This window comes from Paroedura picta, chromosome 1, assembly GCF_049243985.1.
Source record: "Paroedura picta isolate Pp20150507F chromosome 1, Ppicta_v3.0, whole genome shotgun sequence".
Lineage (NCBI taxonomy): Eukaryota > Metazoa > Chordata > Lepidosauria > Squamata > Gekkonidae > Paroedura > Paroedura picta.
Window position 1 is genome coordinate 98,953,272 of NC_135369.1, and position 26,675 is coordinate 98,979,946.

The 26,675-nt window shown below is 42.9% G+C and overlaps 1 protein-coding gene across 15 annotated transcripts in view; it reads left to right on the top strand.

Annotated features, from left to right (window-relative positions):
• Window positions 1-26,675, top strand: part of SYNE1 (spectrin repeat containing nuclear envelope protein 1) — a 493,810-nt gene that overhangs the window by 408,733 nt on the left and 58,402 nt on the right. For 14 of the 15 annotated variants that reach the window (XM_077349398.1, XM_077349413.1, XM_077349457.1 and 11 more), the window contains 4 exons: window positions 6,299-6,454; window positions 8,282-8,440; window positions 9,337-9,503; window positions 21,026-21,188. In XM_077349398.1, coding sequence (XP_077205513.1) covers window positions 6,299-6,454; window positions 8,282-8,440; window positions 9,337-9,503; window positions 21,026-21,188 — 645 coding nt within the window. Of the gene's footprint in view, window positions 1-6,298; window positions 6,455-8,281; window positions 8,441-9,336; window positions 9,504-17,193; window positions 17,382-21,025; window positions 21,189-26,675 lie in introns of those variants that run through there. The other variant, XM_077349509.1, reaches the window with a different exon arrangement.

Consider the following 26,675-nt stretch of genomic DNA (forward strand, 5'->3'; position numbering starts at 1 on the left):
ATTTTTCTCCTTGAAGGCATGTGTGCATAGAGCTGGACTCGGAAGAGCTGTTTTCAAAGTCTTTGCAACCAGTTCTCTGCTGATCTGTGCTCCAAGACCTCTTGCTAATGTCTACTTTTAAAGCAGGGGTAGTCAAACTGCGGCCCTCCAGATGTCCATGGACTACAATTCCCATGAGCCCCTGCCAGCGAACTGCCCCTCAACGGGTTGCCTTGGCTATCCAGCCCCAAAACTCGGACATAATGGCAGGCTGAAACAGGGGGGGAGGCACCATGGAGTGACCCCTCTGGGCAACAGCCTCTGTTGGGTTCTCCTGCCCCCCGGAAATGCTAGCCTTCAGTGTCTGCTAGCCTTCAATGTATGCTAGCCTTCAATGTCTGTTGCCCAGAGGGGTCACTCCATGGTGCCTCCCCCCTGTTTCAGTTTGACTACCCCTGCTTTAAAGGGTGACACAGCAACCTTGGTTCACCACCTTGCTGCACTGATACTGAACCCTAAGGGGCTTTTCAATACAAGTTTGGTTTCAAGCACAGCCATGGCATAATATTGTCATTTCCATGGAGAACTCTGATCAACAGGTATGTTTCAGAGACAAGCCTAAGTAGTTTGCCTCTCCTTTCGGTTCCATGGTAGCCTTCAGAACCATCAGTGATTTGGAGAGCCCCTTAGCTGCCACTGTTTTTCATTAACAATTGTAACCCTGCACGAGTTACTCTTATATGATGCAGTTTGTAGCAAATCCAGTGTGCTATAATGGTTGGAGGGTTGGGCTGAATTTTGTGTGAAAACTTGCTGACCTTGGACCATCATGGTCTCTCAACATGTCCTGCCCTGCAGGGTTTTAGTGAGGATGGAATGAAAAAGCATAAAATGTCATAAGACACTTTGAGTTCCTGTTAGGGATAAATATAAACTCTGTACCAGTCTTTTTAAAGGATATCTTATGTTTTTCTACTTAAAACAGTTGCCCCAAGGGACCAAGGCTTTGATGTGCAAACTGTAATTACTAACTGATGTTACAGCTTCAATTACAAATATACAATTGATTCCCTTGGCTATCTCTGTTGTTCTTGATGACCTACAGATCAAATGGTACTTCACCTCTAATATAACTATGGCAGAGTATTGTAAACTGGATGGGAAGCAGAAATTTTCTACCATACTCTTCCTTTATGTTGTGAATCAGCAGGTCATTATGGCCTTTCTGCTACTCTCTTTGAAGGCAGCTTGATGCACTGTATCTCATAGCCTATGGTGATGATATACATGACAAATCCATGCCTTTAATCTGGATCAGTCTTTTTGCACTGCCCTAGTGCAGCTAGAAATTAGTGTTGTAGGGGAAGCACCATAGAGAGGATAACATTCTGTGGGAAGTAACATGCTTGCTTTCAGGTCCTTGAATCACTTCTTCATCACTCCTTCAGATATTATGGTGTTTCAGGTTTGTGCACAGTTTCATAGAATCATAGAGTTGGAAGGGGCCATACAGGCCATCTAGTCCAACCCCCTGCTCAACACAGGATCAGCCCTAAGCATCCTAAAGCATCCAAGAAAAGTGTGTATCCAACCTTTGCTTGAAGACTGCCAGTGAGGAGGAGCTCACCACCTCCTTAGGCAGCCTATTCCACTGCTGAACTACTCTGAGTGAAATTTTTTTCCTGATATCTAGCCTATATCGTTGTACTTGAAGTTTAAACACATTACTGCGTGTCCTCTCCTCTGCAGCCAACAGAAACAGCATCCTGCCTTCCTCCAAGTGACAACCTTTCAAATACTTAAAGAGGGCTATCATGTCCCCTCTCAACTCCTTTTCTCCAGGCTGAACATTCTCAAGTCCCTCAACCTATCCTCATAGGGCTTGGTCCCTTGGCCCCAGATCATCTTCGTCACTCTCCTCTGTACCCTTTCAATTTTATCTACGTCCTTCTTGAAGTGAGGCCTCCAGAACTGCACACAGTACTCCAGGTGTGGTCTGATCAGTGCCGTATACAATGGGACTATGACATCTTGTGATTTTGATGTGATGCCCGTGTTGATACAGCCCAAAATGGCATTTGCCTTTTTTACCGCTACATCACACTGCCTGCTCATGTTTAGTTTACAATCCACAAGTACCCCAAGGTCTCGTTCACACACAGTGTTACCTAGAAGCGTATCCCCCATCCAGTAGGCATGCTTTTCATTTTTCTGACCCAGATGCAGAACTTTACACTTATCTTTATTAAATTGCATCTTGTTTTCATTTGCCCATTTTTCCATTGTGTTCAGATCTTGTTGAACTCTGTCTCTATCTTCCGGAGTATTTGCCAGTCCTCCCAATTTGGTGTCATCTGCAAACTTGATGAGTAGTCCCTCCACCCCCTCATCTAGGTCATTAATAAATATGTTAAAAAGTACCGGGCCGAGAACCGAGGTCTGAGGTACCCCGCTACTCACCTCTCTCCAGTCTGATGAAACACCATGGACCACAACTCTTTGAGTGCGGTTCTCTAACCAATTCCCTATCCACTTAACTATCTGAAAATCCAGATTGCAGTCCTTCAACATCCATCAGAACATCATGGGGAACCTTGTCAAAAGCTTTACTAAAATCCAAGTAAATGACATCAACCGAATTTCCCCGATCCAGCAAACCTGTTACTTGGTCAAAAAAGGAAACCAGGTTGGTCTGGCAGGACCTGTTGGAGACAAATCCATGCTGACTTCCTTGGATCACCAAATTGTCCTCCAGATGTTTGCAGATCGCTCCCTTTAATATCTGCTCCATTATCTTCCCCACAACAGAGGTCAGACTCACTGGTCTGTAGTTTCCCGGGTCATCCTTCCTCCCTTTTTTGAAGATCGGAATAACGTTTGCTCTCTTCCAGTCCTCTGGGACATCTCCAGTCTTTAAAGAGGTTCCGAAGATGATGGACAAGGGTTCTGCAAGTTCTCTGGAAAGTTCTTTGAGCACTCTCGGATGCATTTCATCCAGACCAGGGGATTTGAACTCATCCAGTGCAGCTAAATGCCTCTCGACAACCTCTCTATCCATGTTAACCTGCCACCCAGACACTATCCTTTGGCTACAGCCATCTCTAGATGTGCCTAAACACTTTGACCTGTGGGAAAAAACAGATGTAAAATAGGCACTAATCCTTTCTGCTTTCTCTGCATCTTCCGTTAGAGTTTGTCCATCCGCACCCAACAGTGGGCCTATTGCCTCCTTTACTTTACGTTTGCTCGTCACATAACTGATCTTTTCTTGTTACAATGGGCTTCCCTGATGATTGATCTACAACTTTGGCCTTTCTGATGATTGATCTACAGTGCCTAGTAACCTGTACTGCTCTGTCCTTCCCTCCATTTCCTGAACATTTTCCTTTTCTTTCTTAGTTCCTCTTGAAGTTCTCTGTTCATCCAAATAGGCTTCTTAGAGCTCCGGCAGTGTTTTCGTCTTTCTGGGATAGTCATTGATTGAGCATGCAATAGCTCTTGTTTGAGTAGCGCCCACCCTTCACATGCTCCCTTCCCTTCCAGCATTCTCGTCCATGGTATGACACTCATCATGTCTCTGAGTTTATTAAAGTTTGCCCTACAAAAATCCAACATCCGCGTCTGGCTACAAACTTCCTTGGCTCCCCATCTCAAAAGGAATTCTATGAGGACATGGTCACTTCCCCCTAGGGTCCCCACCTCCTTCACCTCATCCACCAACTCTTGCCTGTTGGTCAGTATTAAGTCCAGTATGGCTGAACCTCTTGTGGGTTCATCTACCATTTCACAAATGAAATTGTCAGCCAGGCAGGTCAGAAAGTTGCATGACTGAGGACGCTTCGCAGAGTTTGTTTCCCAGCACACATCTGGGAAATTGAAGTCACCCATGATGACAAGGTCCTGCTGCTTGGATATTTTCTCAAGCTGCTCACAAAGTGCAGCATCCACATCCTCTTGTTGGTCAGGCGGTCGGTAGCAGACACCAACCACCACACTGTTTGTTTTCCCCTCACTTATTTTCACCCAGATGCTTTCCACTATAGATATGCTCTCCTTCACTAGAATTTCCTGACAGGTAAGCCCATTCCTCACATACAGTGCAACTCCTCCACCTCTTCGATCTATTATGTTTTTTCTGAACAGTTCATATCCATCCACCATTACATTCCAGTCATGAGAATCATTCCACAAAAGTTTCTGTGATGCCTACTAGATCATACCTTTCCATCAGCATGAGAAGTTCCAGCTCTTCCTTCTTATTGGCCATGCTTCAGGCGTTAGTATAAAGATATCTGAATCCTTTTACTTTTGGTTCCCTATGAGCTGGCCTTGCCGGTTGGGCTGCCCCCGATCGTTTTCCTTCCATACACTCCCTATGTTGATCGTTTCCTTCCCCTTGTGGCTTTAGTTTAAAGCTCTCCTGATAAATCTCCCCAGGTTCCTGCCAAACACATTCTTCCCCAGTTTCGATAAGTGCAGTCCATCAGGTGCTAGTAGGCCTTCCTCAAGAAAGCCTATCCCATAGTCCCAGAAACCAAATCTCTCCTGCCGGCACCAAGTACGCAGCCAGTGATTCACCTCCATTATCTTCCTCTCCCGATGCATTCCTCTTCCCTTGACAGTCAAGATTGAAGAGAATACCACTTGTGCCCCCATTTGCTTGAGCTTCCTCCCCAGTTTTTGATAGTCTTTTTAAATAGAAGTGATGGTATTCAGGGACATGCCATTCGTTCCCACATGGACCATCACAAATGGGTAGCGATCCGTAGATTTGAGGAGTTTGGGCAGCCGTTCTGAAACATCTTAAATTTTTGCCCTTGGCAAGCAACACACCTCTCGGGTTATGGGGTCGGGCCCAGCCACATGGCGATCCATTCCTCTTAACAGGGAGTCTCCAATTACCTTGTACTTTCCTTTTTTTCTTCTTCTCAACTCCATTTCCTTCTGTCCCCGTGGCCTCTTCCCTTTGTCTTAGACTTAGTTTGTCCATGTGCAAGATGCCAGATTCCATCCATCCAGTCTCTGATAGTCAAATATTCTTTAAATTCTTTAATTTCTATGGTGATTTAATCTACAAGAGAAAAGCAAACAAAACATTCTCTGGTCTGCTGGCTTACCCAGGAGGTTTCCAACTATTTATCTCATACCTATGTCAGACCTGAGACCTTCCCTACCTCTCCTCCCTTTTTGGCTATGGCCCCAGCCTGGTAGAATGCTCTGGCAAATAAGATCAGAGCCCTGGAGGATCACCAATAGTTCCACTGTTCTGCCAGGCCTGGGGTTGAGGCCTGAAGCAACATCAGGAACTGCAGGCCTCTCTGTTTGAATCCAGCAATTAAATTTTCTACTGGGGGTTACTTTGAATGATCCCCCCTCCTTTCCCATATGAATGCTATAAGCACTATGGGCAATTTTAATATCAAATTCTGTGTTTATGCCATTTCCATTCATGAAGTTTCACAGGATGATGCCTTGGTCAGGATCCTCTACCAGGGATTGACTCTCAGTTTTCATGGTGCACACGGCCAGTGTCCTCACACAACCCATCTTTGTGGGGCAGTAGAGGATATCACGCTGCATTGAATGTATGGCTGTTCAATGCCACTTTATATTCTGTGGTTCTCTTCAAAAGTTCCTTCTTTGACATATCCCTGCATGAATTTCATTTGGGACCCCTGAAGAGAGCTAACTGCTCTGTTACAAGACCGTTTTAGATGAAGTGGTCTCTTCCTTTGAAAAATTCACACCCTCCTTCACTCAATGAACTTGCTAATCTCCCAGTGTGAGGCTTCACAGAATACATGATGATGAAAACAGGGTTGCACTTACCTGTAATGGTTATTCATCAAGTGGTCTTCTATGCAGGCACACATCCCTCCCTGCTGCTGTGAACTCTCTGGAATCCTAGTTGTTTGGGGTCTCCAGCAGCAGCATGGAGAGAACTGAAGGAGTAGCAACCCTTCTTTTGTCATGTGGTCACTTTGGCTGGAAAGCTTTGGAAATCTTTTTTGCAGCTAGCCTGTGCATGCACAGTTCCAGTGTGTGTCTGAACAGAAGACCACTCGAACAACAGTTACAGATAAGTGCAATTCTTTTTTCTTTCACATACTGTTGACTAGGTTTATGTTTTAGAACGCTGTTTCTCTTCTACATTACTGTACAAAATTATCAAAAGCAAAAATAAACCTAACAAAATGAGCACTCCTAAACAGGTCTACTCAAAATCCTACCCATGGCTTTTTAATGGTGCTTACTCCTGGGGAAGTGTTCTTAGGATTACTCTGAAAGCTCTCTATGCTAATTTCTTCTTGAAACCTAGGAACTAGAGAGTGCTGCCGCAGGATGGACAGATGATCTTGCCCACCTGAGCCTGCTAAAGGAGAACCTGTCCACTTACATCAGTGCAGATGATATCTTGGTTCTCAAGGAGCGCATTGAGCTTCTGCACAGACAGTGGGAAGAGTTGTGTCACCAGGTAAAGTAGGCTAAAAAATAAGAATTTGGGAGCTACAATGAAGAACCAATGCAAAACAATAACCAAAGAGTTGGGGTTAAACAGGGGAGAACACTGTACAACTCTGAGCTACTTCAGTAATATTGGGATTTAACAAATAAACTATTAATTTTCAGAGCTAGGTTGAGAGAAGAGATTGCAGATACAAAGAGGGTTTGCACAGGATGCTGCTTTTGTTGCTCAAAGCTCTGACTGCATTAGAACTTCTAAACCAGAGTACAGGTTCAGACTGATGTTAATTTATAGCACATCTATACTGACCCAGGAAGCCAGTCATTTTTATTTGTTAGATTAGAAACACAAGAAGTGCTGGGCTGGCTGTGACCAGTGGCTTATCAGCATTCTACCTTCTGGGGGTTGGACAGCTTACATACTACAGCAAAGTTTACAAGCAGAGTAGCTAGAGGCCCACTTGTTCCAATGCTAGAGCTTAGAGAACCACAAAAGGAAATGAGGTGTCATTTCTGTCTTTAAAAAAAACTGCAAATAAGCGCCTGCAGTCATTTTGTAAGTATTCACTTCCTCAGTGGAGATGCTCATGAAAATTCAGAAAGACTTGAACCTGAGAGAAAAGAATAAACAGCTGCAGTAAGTAGAATTCTCATGAATTGTTGTTAGGCAATAGTCTTGAAAATTAGCAGGAGTGGTATTTTCTTTCTAAGATCTGTTTGTTAAGATCAAAATAGAGTCATTATGGTCTCATATTCAGGGATCTTTTGATTGCCAGACATCCATTTCCTTTTTATTTTGCTGCCCTGTTGCCTCTATTGAGTCTTTCCTTACAGCCTACTGTTTTTTTGATGTCACCAATTATCTCTTTAGCTAGGTTGTCCCAAAAAGGGATAAATTTATCTAATGATTCAGGGACATCTGGCTGGGAATGTGAAGTAGATCAATATAACTAGATACATCACACTACTGTTTGCAAAGGTTATGAATTCAGTATTGTATCTTGCTAGTGTGCCAAACAGTTTAAAAACAGTCCATTAGGCAAAGATTGTGTTAAGCTTGCTATGCAAATGACAGATAGGTCCAGAAAAGCATTTAAGGCTAAACTGACCATGACCGATAGGAAAGTCCTCAAAATATGTTTCATTAAAAGGGTCAAATTATACATGATGCTTCAATATACACCAAAAACTGTCAGTGTATCCATAAAATCTGAATAGTGAATGCAGATACCCTTGTCAAAGAACTGTGATTGGCTGTGGCCCTGTGTTCATTGTAAACCTAGAGGAAAACTGCATTATGTTTAAAGTGTCCCTCAGTGCCAATTTCCACATATAGACAGATTAGGTCTCGATGTGGAATGATGCTATGTAAAAGTGACTTTCTCGAAACAGCCTATGGTTCTGGATGTTTGCACCACATCCAGCATGGATGCCTCAATACAGAAGGTGAAAGTGAGCCCTGCCCCCCTCCCCACGCCTGTGATTCCAGAGCATACTGTTAGCAGTTTGTGTGGGGATAGCTGACTCTTGAACCCTAATTTTGGCTTCCATCTAGCATGGGGTCGCAACTAACCTTTTCTGCAGTGCTGAAAGCGATCATTATTAGAAATGGCACCTCAACCTCAAGAGCTCAGGTCTTTGTTGTGCCTTTCTACCTTCAGTGAGATTTGACCCAGAAATATTGGAGATTAATAGTGAACATTGTACTGTTAAAGCAGTTGCAAGGACGTAGACCCACTTCTCTTTTGCTTCAGAAATAACCATGTTGCACTGCATTGAGATGGTGCTATGAGTTCTCTTTTATCAACTGTTTTCCCCACCTGCATTACACGCTAAGGTTTCTTTAAGACGGCAGCAAGTGAGTGAGAGGCTGAATGAGTGGGCAGTCTTCAGTGAGAAGAATAAAGAGCTCTGTGAATGGCTGACCCAGATGGAGAGCAGAGTGTCCCAGAATGGAGATATCCTCATTGAGGAAATGATAGAAAAGCTGAAAAAGGTAAAGTGCTTCTGATTATGTGTTCAGGATTAGGCTCTTACCTTCTACAAGTATTCTCAGTTTACCATCGCCTAAAACGATAGTGATACTAGGTTTGATGCACACTTTGAGAAAATCTAATGCCACCACTTGTACTTACAGTTTAGTTACTGCTGTACTCTTATTTATCACAAGCCATTTATCTCATGCAAGCAGCTTCTAAATGATAAACAGTATACCTAGCTGGCATTATTTGCATACTAGAAATTAAGCCTGCTGTAGATAAAATACAGCGGGCGCTAGTGGATTGGGATGAAGAATGTAGGAAAGGAAGGTAGAAGAGGGAAGGAGGGATGCGAGTGAGAAAGGAGGGCAAGGGGTGGGTAGAAGGCAGAAAGAAAGGAAGGGAGACAGAAAGACAGAAATGCCGAAAGAGAGCAAGTGAGTGGGAGAGAGAGAGAGAGAGAGAGAGAGGCAGAAAGGAGAGAGAGAAGCAGAGGAAGGCAGTAAGGAAGGAAGACAGGGAGGTAGGTAGAATGGGATGGGACGCGGGGGAAAGAGGGTGGTATGTGAAGGGTCTGCGGGGGGGAGTCGCAAACGGGGGTGAGTTGGGATTGGCCAACTGATTGGCCGCTTGGCCCCTGAGTGACACTCAGAGGGGCCAGTTGGGAGCCTCTTTACGGATCCCAATTGGCTCCTCTGAGTTTTTATCACAGACTCGCCCCACCCCGCCCCTTTCTCTGCCCACAGTGCCTTTACTGCTTTATTTATACGGCTCCACAGGAGCGGTTTACAGATCAGCATTTTCTTTCTGGAACTTTTCCCAACAAGTGTTATTAAGTACCTGAATTATAGTTCTGGACAGGAGGGTGCATCGAGTAAGCCATTTGACCCCTGTGTATCTTTGTGCCATCTAGGATTATCAAGATGAAATTGCAGTTGCCCAGGAGAATAAAATGCAGCTGCAGCAAATGGGGGAGCGACTTGCTAAAGCAAGCCATGAAAGCAAAGCTGTGGAGATTGAGTATAAACTTGGCAAAGTCAATGACAGATGGCAGCACCTTCTAGATCTCATTGCGGCCAGGTAAAATAGCTGAGTTGTTTAACGGCTATAGAACCATGTGTTAAAAATCATGTTGCACGTAACTAAATTTTGAACCTCTGCTGTTGTTAATTATCAACTTGCTTACTCAGTCATCCTGTCTTGGTATTCTTCATACTATACTGTATCTGAAAAATGACTCTCATTCTGAAGTCCACAGGTTTGTGGTGTTAGACTGTGAGTGTTTAATTCTAAAAATCAAGACTGAATAGTTTTACTTACAACAATATTGACATATTGACATATGACATATTGTTGTAGGTGACAACAATACATATTGCTATAGGTGACTTCTGAGAAGACTGCATGTGTATCAATGTCCTTTAGGTATCTAGTAGTTACTCCTTTAGAAAGCTGGTAAGGTAAAAGCTCATCCCAAGTCACAGAAACATTTACGTGGCTGGAAGGCCAGTTAATTTTAGAGGAACTCAAGGGCTGCAGAGTTTATACTTTCCCTGTATATATACAAGTAACTACTCCAGGAGGAGGTCCAGACCAATAGATCTTAACTGACTAATGGACCACAACTTTGTTTACTAACTAATAGATTTATGGCTAAGAAGAAAATGGTTAAGAAATTTTGTGTTTCTTTATGAATTTCCTTACCCTTTAAAAGAAACGGGCTGTAAACTTCTTAGGCTCTATTTACATAATAAAATTTAGCGGTATAGTGGAAATTTTCCTGAATAATTTCCATCCGATAAGAGATAGATACAAAATGGATGTAATGTGTCAGATCTCAGAAGTTAAGCAGGGTGGGTATTGAGAAGGGAGATCTCCAAGGAAAGCTCTGCAGAGTTAGGTAATGGTAGAGCACATCTGCTTCTCACTTGCCTTGAAAAATCTTTCTGGGGTTACTATGAATTGCCTGTAAATTGACAAAAAATGAATTGACAAAAAAGTTGATTTTTATAATCTGCTTTTCACTACCTGAATGAGTCTCAAAGTGGCTTACAATCACCACCGCTTCCTCTCCCCACAACAGACACCCTTTGAGGTAGGTGGGATTCAGAGAGCTCTGAGAGAACTGTGACTAACCTACAGTCACCCAGCTGGCTGCATGTGGAGAAGTGGGAAATCAAACCCAGTTCTCCAGATTAGAGGCTGCTCCTCATAACCACTACGCCATGCTGGCTCTCATAATATAGATTCTGTTGTCCAAATTATAAGTGAGTAGTACTAATGTTTCTATAATACAAAGACTGCAATACTGCTGTCTTGCTTAATGTGCAGCAGATTTTAAAAAAACATTTTAGTAAGTTTTAATCATTCTATGGGGGTATATTATATCATAGCATGATTTACTATAGATAGATGTATAAAGGTGCTTTTCTTTCTTTCTCGTTTCTGGTTTTGGGTAACATTCACAGATGTTAGAAGCACTTAATCAGGAAGTGGTATTGGTTATATAGTTGGTTTTTAAGGATGTGGTATGCCAGGACAGTTTGCAAAATTTGTGTGTGTGTGTAGAACAAAATTTTAGTTCTTAAAAGAGCAGGGAATAAACTTCTGTGAGTCAAAACATGGTTTTTGTATGTGTGTGTACACAAGTTGGGGATCTTCAAGGACTTATGAGGGACTTCACCTGTCTTCAGCCACTTTTCCTCCTTCCTTCTCCCTGGCAGCCTCTCTCATAGAAAAGGCTGCCTGTATGAGGTAAGTTCTAGTGCCAGGCTAGGCCAAGTTGTGCTATGGTATGCCCCACTTCTGGACTGGGACCAGTTGTGCAGTGACTACCATAAGACTGGGACTGGTTGTATTGTAGCTGCCACTTCCCACAGCACAGGCCCATTGGCTTAGGTGGTTACTGCTGGGCTTATCCCCAGTGTGTCCTCCTCCATCCGGGAACATGTCAGGGGAAAGAAACACAGCCCTTTCCCATGCTGTTTTGGCCTTCACCTTTACTTCCCCCATGGCTATTTCCCCTTACGTCCCCCACGGCTTTGCATTACAAAAAACAAGGCTTGGAAGACTCAACAATGTTGTAGTTGCCAATCAGCTTCCCAAATGGTGATTGAGAGCTCAGTGAGCATTTTTTTCTTTAAGTTATAGTGTCTGTTGCTATTATTTTGGGGAGCTCTCTGCATTAGTAGAAAGGCAGGCCAAGGATTTCAGATCTCTTCTGACTTGAATGGAGTTAAGCTCCGCCTGAAAGTAGTGTCCTCTGTCCCCCATTTCATCTTCAGACTAGCTGCTATGCCAGATGCATGAGAGAGCATCACCCAGGATGCTTGGCTGTTACCTACAGTTCATTCTGGTTAGTATTTTCCCTTTAAGTGTTTGCCTTCCATTTGGATGCTTCCTGCTTGTTCTGTTCCTGTTCCCTCTGCCTTACAGCTCAAGGCTTCAGTTAATAAACAAAGGGACATTTGAACTCATTCCTGAAAGAAAGGTCTCTTCTAGGTTTTACTCTAGGTACTTTTTGATCAACAAAAAGGATGATGGTAATATGATGATAAGGCCTACACCATCACTGTCTCAGTGGTTCCCAACCTTTTTATTACCGGGGACCACTCAACGCTTGACAATTTTACTGAGGCCCGGTGGGGGGGTAGTTTACTCCTCTACTCTCAGTCACTGCCCTAACGCTCTCTGATCACTATGGTAATGTTTAAACATCCCTTCAAAATAAGATACAGACATGCCACAACAATGAATATAAGGAACATTTTATTTTCATGGAAATTTTTAACTCATGACAATGACAAATCAATGGGAACCCTGAGCTTGTTTCTCTGCAATGAGATAGTCCCATCTGGGAGTGATGGGAGACAATGACACCCGAAGTGTGCTGTAAAGGGCCGGGGGGGGCGTCCTTCGGGGCCCCCCTCCAATTAGTCGAAGGACCACATGTGGTCCGCGGCCCACGGGTTGCAGATCGCTACCCATGGGGATGCATTCCTGATTCCCTGTCAGGGATGTGTATGTAATGTGTTCCCCCTTTTCCTATTTTACACAGAGGGATTGAAAAGCTCAGGTGGGAACAGTCCAGTTTGCATTCTAGTAGCCCCCTTTTGGCCCAGCAGGGTCTAGTCCCCTTCCCTTCCTCAAATGGCAGGAGGGAGGTACGTGCTTTTATCTGCAGAGGAAGACCTGTTACACGTAGGTCCTCTCCTGCACCACAGTGTGGAGTCCCTCCCATCTCACAGAGTGGCAAATAAGGGAGAAGAATAGTGTGGTCTAGTAGAGTAGCTGAGGTTTTCTCCTCAACACATAGGACCTATACCCAAAAATATTGCACTCCAAAGTGGAGGAGGTTTCTCAGCTGATTATCTAATAAGGGTTTGGCACCAGAGTCCTGTCCCTTACACATTGTCTTTGATTACTTGTTATCTTTCAAAGACTCAGGTCTTGTGTGACACTCCATACAGGTGCATTTGGCTGCTATTTCCGCCTGCTTCAGTGGTGTGTATGGTCATCCTCTGCCCTCCACTAAATTGTCCAATAGATTTTTGGGCAGACTACTTCATATGTATTCACCTGTCTCCCAATGGAACTTCGCCCTGGTTCTTTTTGGTTTAACATATAAATCATTTGAACCCATGGATACATGTGACCTTTCTCTGTTGCCACATAAAATGGAATTCCTGTTAGCCATTACCTTGGCTCACTGGGTGGGTGAGTTGAGGGCCTGCAGCTGTTCCCTATCCTTTCATGGGGACAAGGTGGCACTACACACCAGGGTGGGTTTTCTACCGAAGGTAGTTTCCAGTTTCCATATCAAGATATTGTTCTTTCAGTATTTTTTTGCCCCTCATCCTCTGCCAAGAAGAAAACATACAAAAAGGACCTGTCAGTCTGACAGCCTCCTTGTTTGTTTTGTTGGACCACACAAAGACACTCCACTTCCTCTCAGACCATCCCCCAGTAGATGGTCTCTGCCATCAGGTTAGCTTATTTGCTGTCCAGGGTTGATTGTCTGTTCCCAATTAAGGCACACTCAGAGCTTAGGCATCCTGCCTTTCTGGGAAAGGTCTCCCTGCCAAATAACTGCAAGGCAGCAACATGATCATCAGCATTGACATTTTTTCAAGACGTACACTCCAGGAGAGATACAGCTGTGGGGAAAGTAGTACTTCAGTTGTTGTTCCACTGAGGATCCCACACCCTCCTCCTCTGGTAATTCAGCTTGCTATTCTCCCATGTGGGACTGCACAAAGGCCCTGAAGATGGAACATGGTTGCACTTTTCTGTAACCTGTTCATCATGTGGTCTTCTGTGAAGACACACATCTCTTCTTTTCCCACCCCGGGATCATTTGCTCTGGGATCCTTCTCCATGGCAGCAAAGGGAAGACTGAGGAAAAGCGCACACCTCCAGCCTCTGTCACATGCCACTTTGGACGGGAAAACTCCAACTCACTTTAGAAGGGAAAGGGAACGCTCCAGAGACGAGAAAAGGCTAGAAAGCTTTAGAGTTTTTATCCACAGCTGGCCTGCACATGCACTGTCCCATGTGTGCCTACACAGAAGACCACTCAACAAACAACAGTTACAGTTTAAGTGCAAATGTTTTCCTATGCATGAGCTAATAGATCATGAAAACCTTTACAAGATAATAAACACTTTTGATCGATAGAGCCATCGGTCAGGAAATGTAACTGTTTTTGGAGAAAGTAACTAGAGCCATTGAATAACTGAGCAGCCACATTTTGTACCAATTGACACTTTTGAATTGTCTTCAAAGTCCAACTTATATTACATATACTAGGAGGCAAAAAGAGCCTCTTGTGGCACAGAGTGGTAAGGCAGCGACATGCTGTCTGAAGCTCTGCCCATGAGGTTGGGAGTTCGATCCCAGCAGCCGGCTCAAGGTTGACTCAGCCTTCCATCCTTCCGAGGTCGGTGAAATGAGTACCCAGCTTGCTGGGGCGTAAACAGTAATGACTGGGGAAGGCACTGGCAAACCACCCCGTATTGAGTCTGCCATGAAAACGCTAGAGGGTGTCACCCCAAGGGTCAGACATGACTTGGTGCTTGTACAGGGGATACCTTTACCTTTAGCTTAGGAGACAAAGCCCACTTTAAAAGCCTAGAAGTGGTTGCAGTGAGAGTGGGGTGCAAGGCAGCAAGAAGAACATCATTTTTAAAATGCCCTAGGAGCCACCAGTGCTCACACAGTGGCTCCCACCCCACTGTTCCTGTGACAAGCAATGGTGGGGGGGGAGCTGGCGGTACATAGGGTGCTTTTGAAATGGAGCTTGGCATGCTTCTCCCTGCCCTGCTCTCCCCCTGTCCACCTAGAAATGCTGGGGAGCTGCCAGCATTCACTGTGGGAAAAGTGGGGTGGGAGAGGTGGCAGGGCCGGCAACTAGTGGTAGGAAGATGCCATCTCCCAGGTCACTTTAGAAGTGGGTGGAAGGGCTGCACACTTGCCATCCAGTGCTCACTGTAGGAGCACAAGGGGAGGTAGGTGGGGGGAACAGTGTTGAAACTTGGTCCTAGGCAAGCTTCAGCGGGGCCCCTCCACCCTGCTGAGCCAGATGCCCTGGGGGGGGAGGGTGCTGCCAGCTTTTAGGCAGCCGTAAAAGCGGGACAGGAGTTGATGAGCGGCCATGGCATCAGCTCTTATGATAGGAGTCAGGGAGCCAGGAGAAATACCCACTGCCATGAGCCATCACCGTGGGAGGTTGGGAGCTGGCAGTGGTGTCCCTTCCAAATCCAGCTTTCAGAGTAGGAGGCTGGGTGCTGTTGGGCAGCACCCCCCCCCCCTTGCCCTAGCATAGCAGCTCTTACTGCAGGGACAGGGACTGGTGAGGAGCATACGGACAATAATGCAGGCAGTGTCCCTTGATGGGTGTGGAGCCAGGAAGGCTGGGAAAAAGGCTGCATGGCCATGGTGGAGGCTGGCAGCACTCTTGGGGTCACTTAGTGGACAGACAGCCAGTGAGAATGGCAAGGGGCTATGGCAAAGGCAGGCAGGACTCATGGGAGTACTCCCTGCCAGCGAAGTCCAGTCAGAGGCCCTGAGGCAATGGCTGATGGTGCAGCAGCTTCTCTGAGCCAACCAGACAGCCAGCACATTGTGAGAAGTACCTTGCACATTTTATTATTATACTAAATTTAAATCCTGTTATACTTGTAAATACAACGGGTGCTAGAAAGGGTTGATAGGAGGAGAGAGTTGTGTGAATGAAGATCTGCAAGGAGGGAGAAAAGAAGAGAAGAATGCAGACTGGGTGGAAGGCAGGTTTAGGGTAAGGAGGTGAGCCAGAGGTGGCCGAGTTAAAGAGTGAATGGAGAAGAGAGGGAGGAAGGTACAGCAGATGGAGAGGAGTGAGGGCACAAAAGAAAGAGAAAGATAAGGTTTTGAGAGGGCTTCTTGCCCCCCCCCCCGGCCGTGGCGCAGCCTTCCCTCCAGGCTGAGAAGCACACCCGGGGCCTTTTTAAGGCCCCGGGTGTGCTTCTGGGCCCAGGGGGAAGGCCTCCCTCTGTACACATGCTGTCATGCCTGGATGGAACTCTGGCCTATTCCTGGTGAGGGCCCAATCAGAAGGCGCTTTCCACCTTCCAATTGGGCCCTCACCGACTGGCTAGAACTCTTGTTTGTCCTGGTGAGGGCCCTCACCTGGACCATCCCCGCCCACTCTCCATCCACTTAGCCCTTAACCAATTATTTATACCACTCCTCAAGTGGTTTAAAGATAGGATAGGATGCCATTCAGGCACTGACCAGAACACACCAGCTTTAGTTTGTGTGGCAACTTGATCATGTATTTTCCCATCACTACCTAGAACCAGAATGACTTTGTGAGGACTCAACACTGTTTAACTTCTGTTCCTGTGGTTTAACTTTTATTAATATGTAGGTAACATCTTAGTGCAGGCAGTTCTTTTGTCTAGCTACTTACTCTTCCTTGGGCAATTGGTTTGAGAAACACAACCCAGCTCTATGAGCAGGTGATGCCCAGTGACAGAGTGCATCAGACCACTGGGAGAGTGAGGCTGTATGTTGGGAACTTCATTCATTCCCAGCCTTTCTCCCCAAAGTGGCTTACCTCATTTTCTCACCCTTATATTATCTTAACAATAACTCTGTGAGGTAGATGAAGCTGAGAGAGTGAGACTGGCCCAAGGTCACTCAGTTTATCAACTGTGGAAGTCATATTACCATTATTCGGATTACCATTATTCAGATGAACAATTTTTAATAGATACGTTCATTTAAAATAGTTTTAAGTCCCATTGATTTCAGCGTGAATGTTTAATTAGTTTGTGTAATGATTGCTTTTCATTTAATATATCTATTCTCATTTGTAACTGTCTTTAAACTGCATTAATACCATGCATCTGCCCAGTTACATAGTCTCTTTTCTCATTATTATTATTATTTGAATTGGCTTTGGATGTTTTTCCAATTGCAGTAATATCTTTCTCCCTCTCAACTCTCCCTTATTAAAAGATCCATTTACTCCCCCCCCCCCCCATATCCAAAGCATCTTGCTGTTTTTATAGCCACACACACTTTTTCCAGGGCTGCCCTCTTTTGCATAGTTGAGTCTACAACTGTTCACAATCTACAGTCAAGGCCTTTTCCCTCCTCCCCTCCCCCATTCCTGGCCAACATTCCAGGAGATCACTCTAGCACATGTTGATGAATGTAAGTTTTATTTAGAAACATGACCACTTGTCACAGAGTCTCATATTATCAGGCAGCCTCTTACTAACATTTGTTTGGTGTGTGAGCATTTTTTGCACAGTGTTGTATGGAACGCAATCTTTACTAGCTTTTGGACTGAATGCTCTTCTATTTAATCCTGGGAAGTTTAATGCTGGTTTCAGCAGATTTATGTGCCGTGAGGATGGCAGATGACCGCAGTGTGGATTCAGATCTCCCTGATTGCAATTGCGATGTGACAAGGCAGGCATATTTATTATTCATTTTATTTTATGTATTTCTTTCCTGTTACTTTCCTATCCAATAGCTGATTAAATGGGTGCTAATTGCTGGCAAACTGAGGCCTGCTCTTTAAAATGCTTGAGCTTTGAGAAATATGGACTCACCAAAACATTTTATTTAATGGAGAACAACCTTGCTCCCCATGCAGTGATGCTCAGTCAAACTAAGCAGATGGCTTTACTAACTATTAAATGCATCTTCCATTACACGTGAGACATAGTAGAAAAACACAGCTGATGGTAGACTTCTGTGTGCTGCTAATGGGGCATTGAGAAGGACTGACACGGGAATGGTTTTCTAGAAGTATTTCAAGCACTATGCATGTTACGAGGATTGTTACCAACGTGGTTACCATTTTTGGATCTATTTCAAACTATCCAAGTTATTCTCAGTCTGTGCAGAGCATTTCTCTTGTTATTTCTGTCCAAGGAGAAACATGAATGAAGCTTTATAAGAACTGTACTGAGCATATGAGGCTGAAATACAAGGAGTGCCAGAGCAGTTTTCTTTCATTGCTCCAAGTTGTAGAGTGGTTGTTTTTTTACCTTGTTTCTATTCCTTTGTCGAAAGGAGGGGGGAAAGAACCATCAGGCATGTATTAACTATTATGAGAGCTTGAACCATAAGTAAGCTGGGAAAGTATTTTTCTGAGATCATAGATTTAAAAATGTTTGTTGTAAAATATTATTAGTAACCAGCTGTCTGACTGGATCATCGTTTTGACTTCATGATACACTGTAGTGGGTGTGTGAATCATAGTACATTTGTGTTTAGAATTAAACACATTTTAAAGCATGTATCATTCTGAATATTACAGTAAATAGTCTCTAACGCTAAGGAAGCAGGGAAGGTCAAATGGCTAAGCTAGGATGAGGACTGTGAGAAAAGTACAGCAAATAGCAAGGACTTACTGTACTGATACATATCTTTCTGGCTTGCTAAATTTATACAGCCTTGCTTCAACCTGTCATGTGATGACTCCAAGCTGCTAATTTTGAATGTGGAATCTTTGTTACTATTAAAGGAATTCAGCCCTAGCTTCTTAAAGCAATATGTTTAAGGATGTTCTATGCAACTTTTCAAGAACATTGACTCCCAAGTATCTCAGTACACAGTTGCATTTATCTCATATGACCATATATATGACTATTTTAATTATATTGTCTTTCATACCACTGACCTATAATAAATCGTATGCCAAGATTTTGCACACTAGTATCTTCATGCAGTGTATATTTCTTAGATAATACATGCACACAATAGCGCCTTAAGCCCTTTTGTTCAAACCAGAGAACAAAACTAACTGAATGGGAAAACAGGCACTAGTGTATTTTCCATATAGTTTGAGGTGCTTATTATTTTGCTAAGTTTGAACAAGACATTTGTGCATTTTCTGAGTAAAGAGGTATTAAAGATGGTGGTGTGCATAGTCTTTAAGCTCCTGATATGTAGGGGCTGTGAATATAGCCTACAGACTTTAAATATAATTCAACCTAAAAAAAATAGATTACTGCATTTCTGGTTTTAAATTCTGTTACCAGAAATGCACTTATACATATGCCCTGTGACACGTGTATATTCAGCTGTGGGGAATAGGCTTAGTGAGAGGTGGTAAGGTAACAAAAAGAATTGCTTGCCAATGTTTACAAGGTCATTGCACCCTTAAGAAATCATGACAGCAATATTTATTGGAAGAAAAATAATTTTAAAAGGCAAAAATATAGCTAGCACATTGATGGGCTTAAACAAAGGTTTTAATGGGTCTAAGAAAGGGAACCACCATGTCTCAATAGGTCTAGCAGCTGAGGTTGGGGGAGAGTCATATGTGAGAGTCAAAGAAGTTTGCCTAGGCAAACGGATTTTAGACAGGCCACTGAATCAGCAAAACAATGGAGTAGGGGAGAAGGAGGAAAACAGTGCATGCATCAGGTAGTACCTGTGATTCCCAACCTATACTGAAAGGCAAGCTGAAGAAAGGGGGTCCAATATTCCCAGCAGCGTCTTATCAGGTTTGTACAGGGTCTAGCTTCTGCTAGCCTGTAAGACGGGGTCCTGCCATACTTAACAATTTGCAATTGTTAGTGTTTGCTACAGAACAAACTTTGTGTCCAATAGCATCCTTAAGACCAACACATATTCTCCCTTTCAGAATGGAGATGGCAGCCTGCCTCAAGTAGTTTGCCAGAAAAATCCATTAGAATACCAGTAAGGAAGTAGTTGCTTTCCCTTAACCAGACTATAGAAATTAGAAAAAAGGCTATGTATCTTTGCTGAATCATCCATTATGTTTTTCTTAATGGAGCAATTTTAATTGCAGGTGATCTGCAAAGAGGGTCAGTTGCTTACAACTTAATTCTGTAAAAGGTAGATGTCCAGGTTATAATTTTTCAGTTATATGTGAAGAGAAATCCTGGAGTTTTCTCATTTCTGTTGTTTTAGTGTCATATGTTGGCCAGCCAACTTACAAGTTTTGCCTGTATTCGTTCTCCTTAATATACAAGTGAGCTTTTATCTCCATTTTGTTAGGTTTTGAGATTTGCAGATAGCTTGTAGAAGTAGTCCAGATCTCCATTGTTTGGTGATCTGTGGCATATCTGTGGTTATTTTTATTACTGGCACCATTCATTTTTACCTACATGCTCTCCTCAGAGCTATAATGTTCACTGCCTGAGATTTCTGTGCAGGTGTATACATCACTGATGGATATACATACATGGAATCTTAAGCAGAGTTACACCTTTCTGAGTCCATTGACTTCAGTGGTTTCAAAACTTTCCTTAGGATTAAACTGTATATGCAACATTACAATGTTTTATGGATTAATGAATTAATTGAAGCATTGTTTTTCATGGACCAAATCTACAATGCACTGGTTTATTACAGATGCGCTTTGAAAAAATGTTTGAGTTAGCATTTGGTTTTTTGGCACATAACCAATTGGGCAGCAATCATTAGTCAGTGGGATTTCTCCATCTCCTCTTCTTCCCAGAGCCAGGTAACTACCCCCATCCTTGTCCTGAATTTACTATGGATGCCCAGCTCCACAGCTAAGAATGCCTTCATTTGAATTTTCTAATCTCTCAGCTGCATCCCATCCATTCTAATGCACTGAGTACTTCCTCTTTTGAAAATAAAATTAACAGTGCTATCCTAAACAGAGTTATATCCTTCATAGGCCACAGAAGAGAATATTCTGTTTAAGATTGCACTGTAAATTTTTCAGCTTTTAAGAAAGCCTTGGTTAATTTAATTCTCAATATATGAGGAGAGTGAACTGCATCATCACGGATTTAATTAACTGGCTTTTCAGACAGATTTCAGTACTAGTTGTATATATTAATTAGTGTCACAAGACATTTTCTTTAATGGGAGTAGCTTCTGTTTCTTCAAATTACAGTTTGTGATTGTAGTCCTGAATTAAGATGCTTTGTACCTATTGTAGACCACATTTATGATGTCAAATGCACATTTATAATTTTGTGACTAAAATGTTCAGTTACATTGTTCAGTTGTTAAGTATAATATCAAATCTGCATTGGAAATTGCCAAGAAGAATGTGTTCTTCAACAACTACTTAACATAGAGTTTACCTGTTACTCTGACAGGATGAAGAAACTAAAGGAGACCTTGGTTGCTGTCCAACAGTTGGATAAGAATATGAGCATCCTGAGAGCTTGGCTTGCCCACATTGAGTCTGAGCTGTCCAAACCCATTGTCTATGAAACCTGTGACTCCGAGGAGATTCAAAGGAAACTAAATGAACAGCAGGTAAAACAAAGATATGAGGTAGAAGAGCAAAAAAAAAAAATGAATTACTACCACTCTCCATTGCATAATGGTGAGGGTGACCCAAATGTGGTACAGGCTTGTGCCTGCTGTATCCAGCTCAGTTTTACAAGAGGGCAGTGAAAGGAAGATGCCCTTAAAAGTCAAGGCAGATGATGCTTATGGCATTACTTTGATAGAGTCTTCCGGCTTTGACATCCAGTCAACATGGAACTGCTCTCTGACCCTACCAAACAAAGGTAAGGCACCATGATATTATGACCAGAGTGTCAGCTAATTTAATAATTAGCTTTTCATTGTATGGGGAGTTTGATGTGGATTGCAAGGCACTGATTTAATGCCTTAGAGGAAGCACTCTGCGTTTGAACATTGCAAGCCTTATTGATGCTTGAGAATCTCTATAGTTAGAAATGCTCAAATATTTGTTCTACTTGGCTGTTTCTAAACATGCATCTGAATTCCTTTGCATGTGAAATTGCATGAGCTGAAGAGAATATTTAATTTTCATGCTTGTGCAGAACCTGCAAAGCCATGGATAGTGCAAAAAGGAAGGAAGAACAAGATTATCAAAAGTGAAAGGGAACCAATGCATTAGTTGTAGGGTTTTTTAACTCTGAAACTCCTGACTATGGGGTAACTTTGACCCACTCATTTATCTTTTGCAATCAACTTATTAATGTGTAAAGGGGAGGGGGTTAGACTGATTCAGTCTACTACTGAGGATTCAATCCAAGAATCTTTCATCAGAGTACGCAGTGACCAATGATAGGGGTGGAAACTGAAAGTGAGAACACTTGTATAATTTAGTGACTTGGGTAATTGTTCTCCTATGACTCTTCAAGTGTGCAGAGAACTTTAGGAAATTCATAAGAATGCATTTATATACATGTATGCCGTCAAATCACAACCCAAGCAAGGGGCTTTCAAGGCTAGTGAGAAGCTGAGGTGGTTTGTCATTGAATTCCTCCACATATTCTTTCTTGGTCTCCCATCCAAGTACCAAATCTTCTTAAGTCCTGAGATTTGACAAGATCAGGCTAAAGTATGCCACCTTCCCTCCCAAGAGTGCATTTACAGGTTACTATTGCAATGTGAAATTGCACAAGTGTGCTACTAAGAAATTGTTCCTGGAGCTCATAGCTGTGATATCTACTTAAGAGGCAGAATCAAAACAGCTCCAGCAGAGATTCTGGTACTTCTCAGGATTTCTATAAATGTCAGGGTCTCTGCTGAGTGCAATGTGGGGCTTCTGGAATGATTTCTAAGTGCTGTTAGATGCCTTGCAGCAGAAACAGGGTTTCCATGTGGCAAGTTTCCCTGCATCTTCTCTGCCCCAGTCCCTTGTTTACCACAAGGGAGGTTTTTTGTGCTTTTTAATGGCAGTGGACATATTGTGTTACTAGCAATATGTGTTACTAGCGTTCACTTTTTTAAAAAGTAGATCACTGTCATTGCAGAAATAGAAGGGAAAGGCATATCTCCTCAATGAAAACATCCAGATCTTTACTTAAAAAAAACACATTATTTTAATTTTTAACATTGGTTGCCCATTTGCTTCTGAGTTTAAAAGGTGTGATTTATTTAAATTCCTAAGGTATTTAGGAGGGCTTTTAAATGAGGGATTTAACTGATGGCTAATAGTACTTTCCCAAGCACAGTTGCAGTCTTCTAAGCCAACTGACTCCAATGGACACAAAATGGGTGTAACTGTTAAGATTGAAGACTAAGCTGGTTGGTTGGTAATGGAGGGTTCAAATGTTGTCATTTAATGATCTATTTATTTGTAAATTATTTTATAAGCCATATTGAGTCTTCTTGTGGAGAAAGGTGAGATTTAAACATTTTCAATAAAAACAATTCCCTTGTGCCATGAACCCAATCTAAATCCTGCACTAGATATTTAAGGGAGAACAAATCCTGGAGCTTCATTCATGGACCTTCCAGCATCACGGTGTCCAGTTTGAGCCAAACTGTCTGACTCCTCACCAGATAGAGCTTTTACAAAGTATTTTTGGAAGTGGCAACCACAGTTTATTCAGCAAATGCTGAGAAAACCTTATCTTTATGACAGAACATAAGGATAATGCAGGTACATATCTTATTTCCTGGAAAACAGCATCCTGAATGAAGGTATAGTGCTGGGTAAGGAGGAACATTATTCATATGATCTAAGCAATTCACACAGTTGTATGTGTGACGTTTCAGCATGGAGTAAAATATGTGGTTTACGGTACTTTCTTTCTTAGATGGACATTTGGAGGGTTCACAAACTTTCCAATCTCTTCTCAGTCCTTCATCTTTTACATAAAAGAGCACCTGAGGGACCGCCTATCGGCCTATGCCCCCCGCAGAGCCTTACGTTTTGCGGGAGAAAATCTGCTGGTCGTTCCCGGCCCCAGGGAAGCACGCCTGGCCTCGACCAGGGCCAGGGCCTTTTCGGTCCTGGCCCCTACCTGGTGGAATGAGCTGCCGGGAGAGCTGCGGGCCCTGCGAGATCTTCCATCATTCCGCAGGGCCTGCAAGACGGAGCTCTTCCGCCAGGTTTACGGTTGAGGACGAGGCTAACATCTATGCCCCCACCCGGGACCCGGGACCTGGGATTGAGATTGGGGATTAGTACCATCAGTATCCCCACTCCACCTGCTTGTAGTAGGAGGGGGAGGTTGATTAGCCTATCTTGCCAGGTTAGCTTGCTAACCGATAATGTTATATTGTAATTGTTGCTGAGGGTTTTTAATGGATTTTATTGGGGGTTTTAAAATGTTGTAACCCGCCACGAGCCGTAAGGGAGTGGCGGGCAATAAATCGAAAGATAATAATAATAATAATAATAATAACAGACATCAGATTGCCCCTCATGATCAAGCTTCCGTCTGCTGGCTGATCAATGACTTTCTGCATCTACATCCGCATCCACTTAGATAATTCTGAGTCCCACCCAAGAAAGTTTCCTCGTCCTACTAAAAATATCTAACTCTTATGTAATCGTTGTTGTTAGGTGTGAAGTCGTGTCCGACCCATCGCGACCCCATGGACAATGATCCTCCAGGCCTTCCTGTCCTCTACCATTCCTCAAAGTCCATTTAAATTTGCACCTATTGCTTTAGTTACTCCATCCAGCCACCTCATTCTCTGTCGTCTCCTTCTTCTTTTGCCCTCAATCGCTCCCAGCATTAGGCTCTTCTCCAGGGAGTCCTTCCTTCTCATGAGGTGGCCAAAGTATTTGAGTTTCATCTTCAGGATCTGGCCTTCTAAGCAGCAATCAGGGCTGATCTCCTCTAGGACTGACCGGTTTGTTCGCCTTGCAATCCAAGGGACTCTCAAGAGTCTTCTCCAGCACCAGAGTTCAAAAGCCTCAATCCTTTGACACTCGGCCTTCCTTATGATCCAACTTTTGCAGCCATACATTGCAACTGGGAATACCATAGCCTTGACTAAACGTACTTTTGTTGACAGGATGATGTCTCTGCTTTTTAAGGTGCTGTCTAGATTTGCCATAGCTTTCCTCCCCAGGAGCAAGTGTCTTTTAATTTCTTTGCTGCAGTCCCCGTCTGCAGTGATCTTGGAGCCCAGGAAAATAAAATCTGTCTCTATTTCCATTTCTTCCCCATCTATTTGCCAGGAATTGAGAGGGCCGGATGCCATGATCTTTGTTTTCTTGATATTGAGTTTCAAGCCAACTTTTGCACTCTCCTCCTTCACCCGCATCAACAGGCTCTTTAGTTCCTCTTCACTTTCTGCCATTAGAGTGGTATCATCTGCAATCTTGATCTCAATTTGTGACTCCTCTAATCCCGCCTTTCTCATGATGTGCTCCACGTACAAGTTAAATAGGCAAGGTGACAGTATACAGCCTTGCCGAACTCCTTTCTCAATTTTGAACCAATCAGTGATTCCATGTTCAGTTCTCACTGTTGCTTCTTGACCTGCATATAAGTTTCTCAAGAGACAAATAAGATGCTCTGGTATTCCCATCTCTTTAAGAACTTGCCACAATTTGTTGTGTTCCACACAATCAAAGGCTTTAGCATAATCAATGAAGCAGAAGTAGATGTTCTTCTGGAACTCCCTAGCTTTCTCCATGATCCAGCGTATGTTGGCAATTTGATCTCTAGTTCCTCTGCCTCTTCGAAATCCTGCCTGTACTTCTGGAGGTTCTCGGTCCACATATTGCTGGAGCCTAGCTTGTAGGATTTTGAGCATAACTTTGCTAGCATGAGAAATGAGTACAATGGTGCAGTAGTTTGAACATTCTTTGGCATTGCCCTTCTTTGGGATTCTTATGTAATATGTGTGTGGAAATATTACATATTGAAATTACTTTGTAAAAGCATTCTTTTTCTCTGCCAGATGTATAACACTGCTGGTATTGTCTTCAATAGTCTTAAGGAGCTCCAACACAGAAATGGAGTTGATGCATGGTAGATGGAATAATGATGCTTGTTAGGGACACGTAGCTGGAAGTGTAATAATCCAGAGCCATCAAATAATACCTGTTCATAAATATACTAAATCCAGATCTTAAGCCAAATATATTTACTTTTCACTTTCAGGAGTGCTTGGAAGCATTTCAATCTGACAGTTATTCTGGGATGTCAATGTCTGGTTTCTTTTTCCTGGCAACAGGAGGGAGGAAGGATAGCAAGAAACAGCAGTAACTCATCAGATACGTCCCAGAAGGGAGGATGTCCAACCAGAACAGTTTGCCAAAGTTTCTGTTGAACAGAATTATCCAAGTGGCCACTTTGTGCATGATATTACACTTTCTACCAATCATTGCACAATCTACTTGCTTTGAGAGGGTTTGTGAGTTTCTGCATTGTGCAAGAGATAGAACTAGATCCCTTCCAACTCAGTGATTCTATGATATCACTTCTGTTTTTTTAAAAATGCATATTTTTGTTGTTTTCTGACATTTTAGTCTATGCCCACTTTTGGATACATTTTTTACACTATTACATATTATATTCCACCTTTTCCCAGTTGAAGATTCCCTTAAATTAAAGTTATTGACTGCTAAAGAGCAAAATGACACAAATGTTGCATTCAAAAATACAGAGACAAACCCTATTTTTCTCAGGGTGAATAAGGATATTGCTGCAGTTTCAGAGTAATGAATGTATGTTTTCAACAAATGGTTTTGAGCAAGGTATATTTAATGCTCTTGTACTGACTGACTGTATTGTATCCACATTAGAAGACATGTAATTATTTTAAAGAGCTGACTGCAATCTTAAGTACACTTACCTTGAGAAACCTCTATTGAATTAGATATTTGCTGTTCATATCTATTGCATAAGCATAAAAAAAATATTCGCATGTGATATTTATTTATTTATTTATTTATTTAATTTCTATGGCGCCCTCCCGTAAGGCTCAGGGCAGTTTACATAAAACATTGGGGAGTATATTATAACCATAATAGTAATCATCAGTAACAGTAAGAGCTAGTATTGATCAACAATAGCA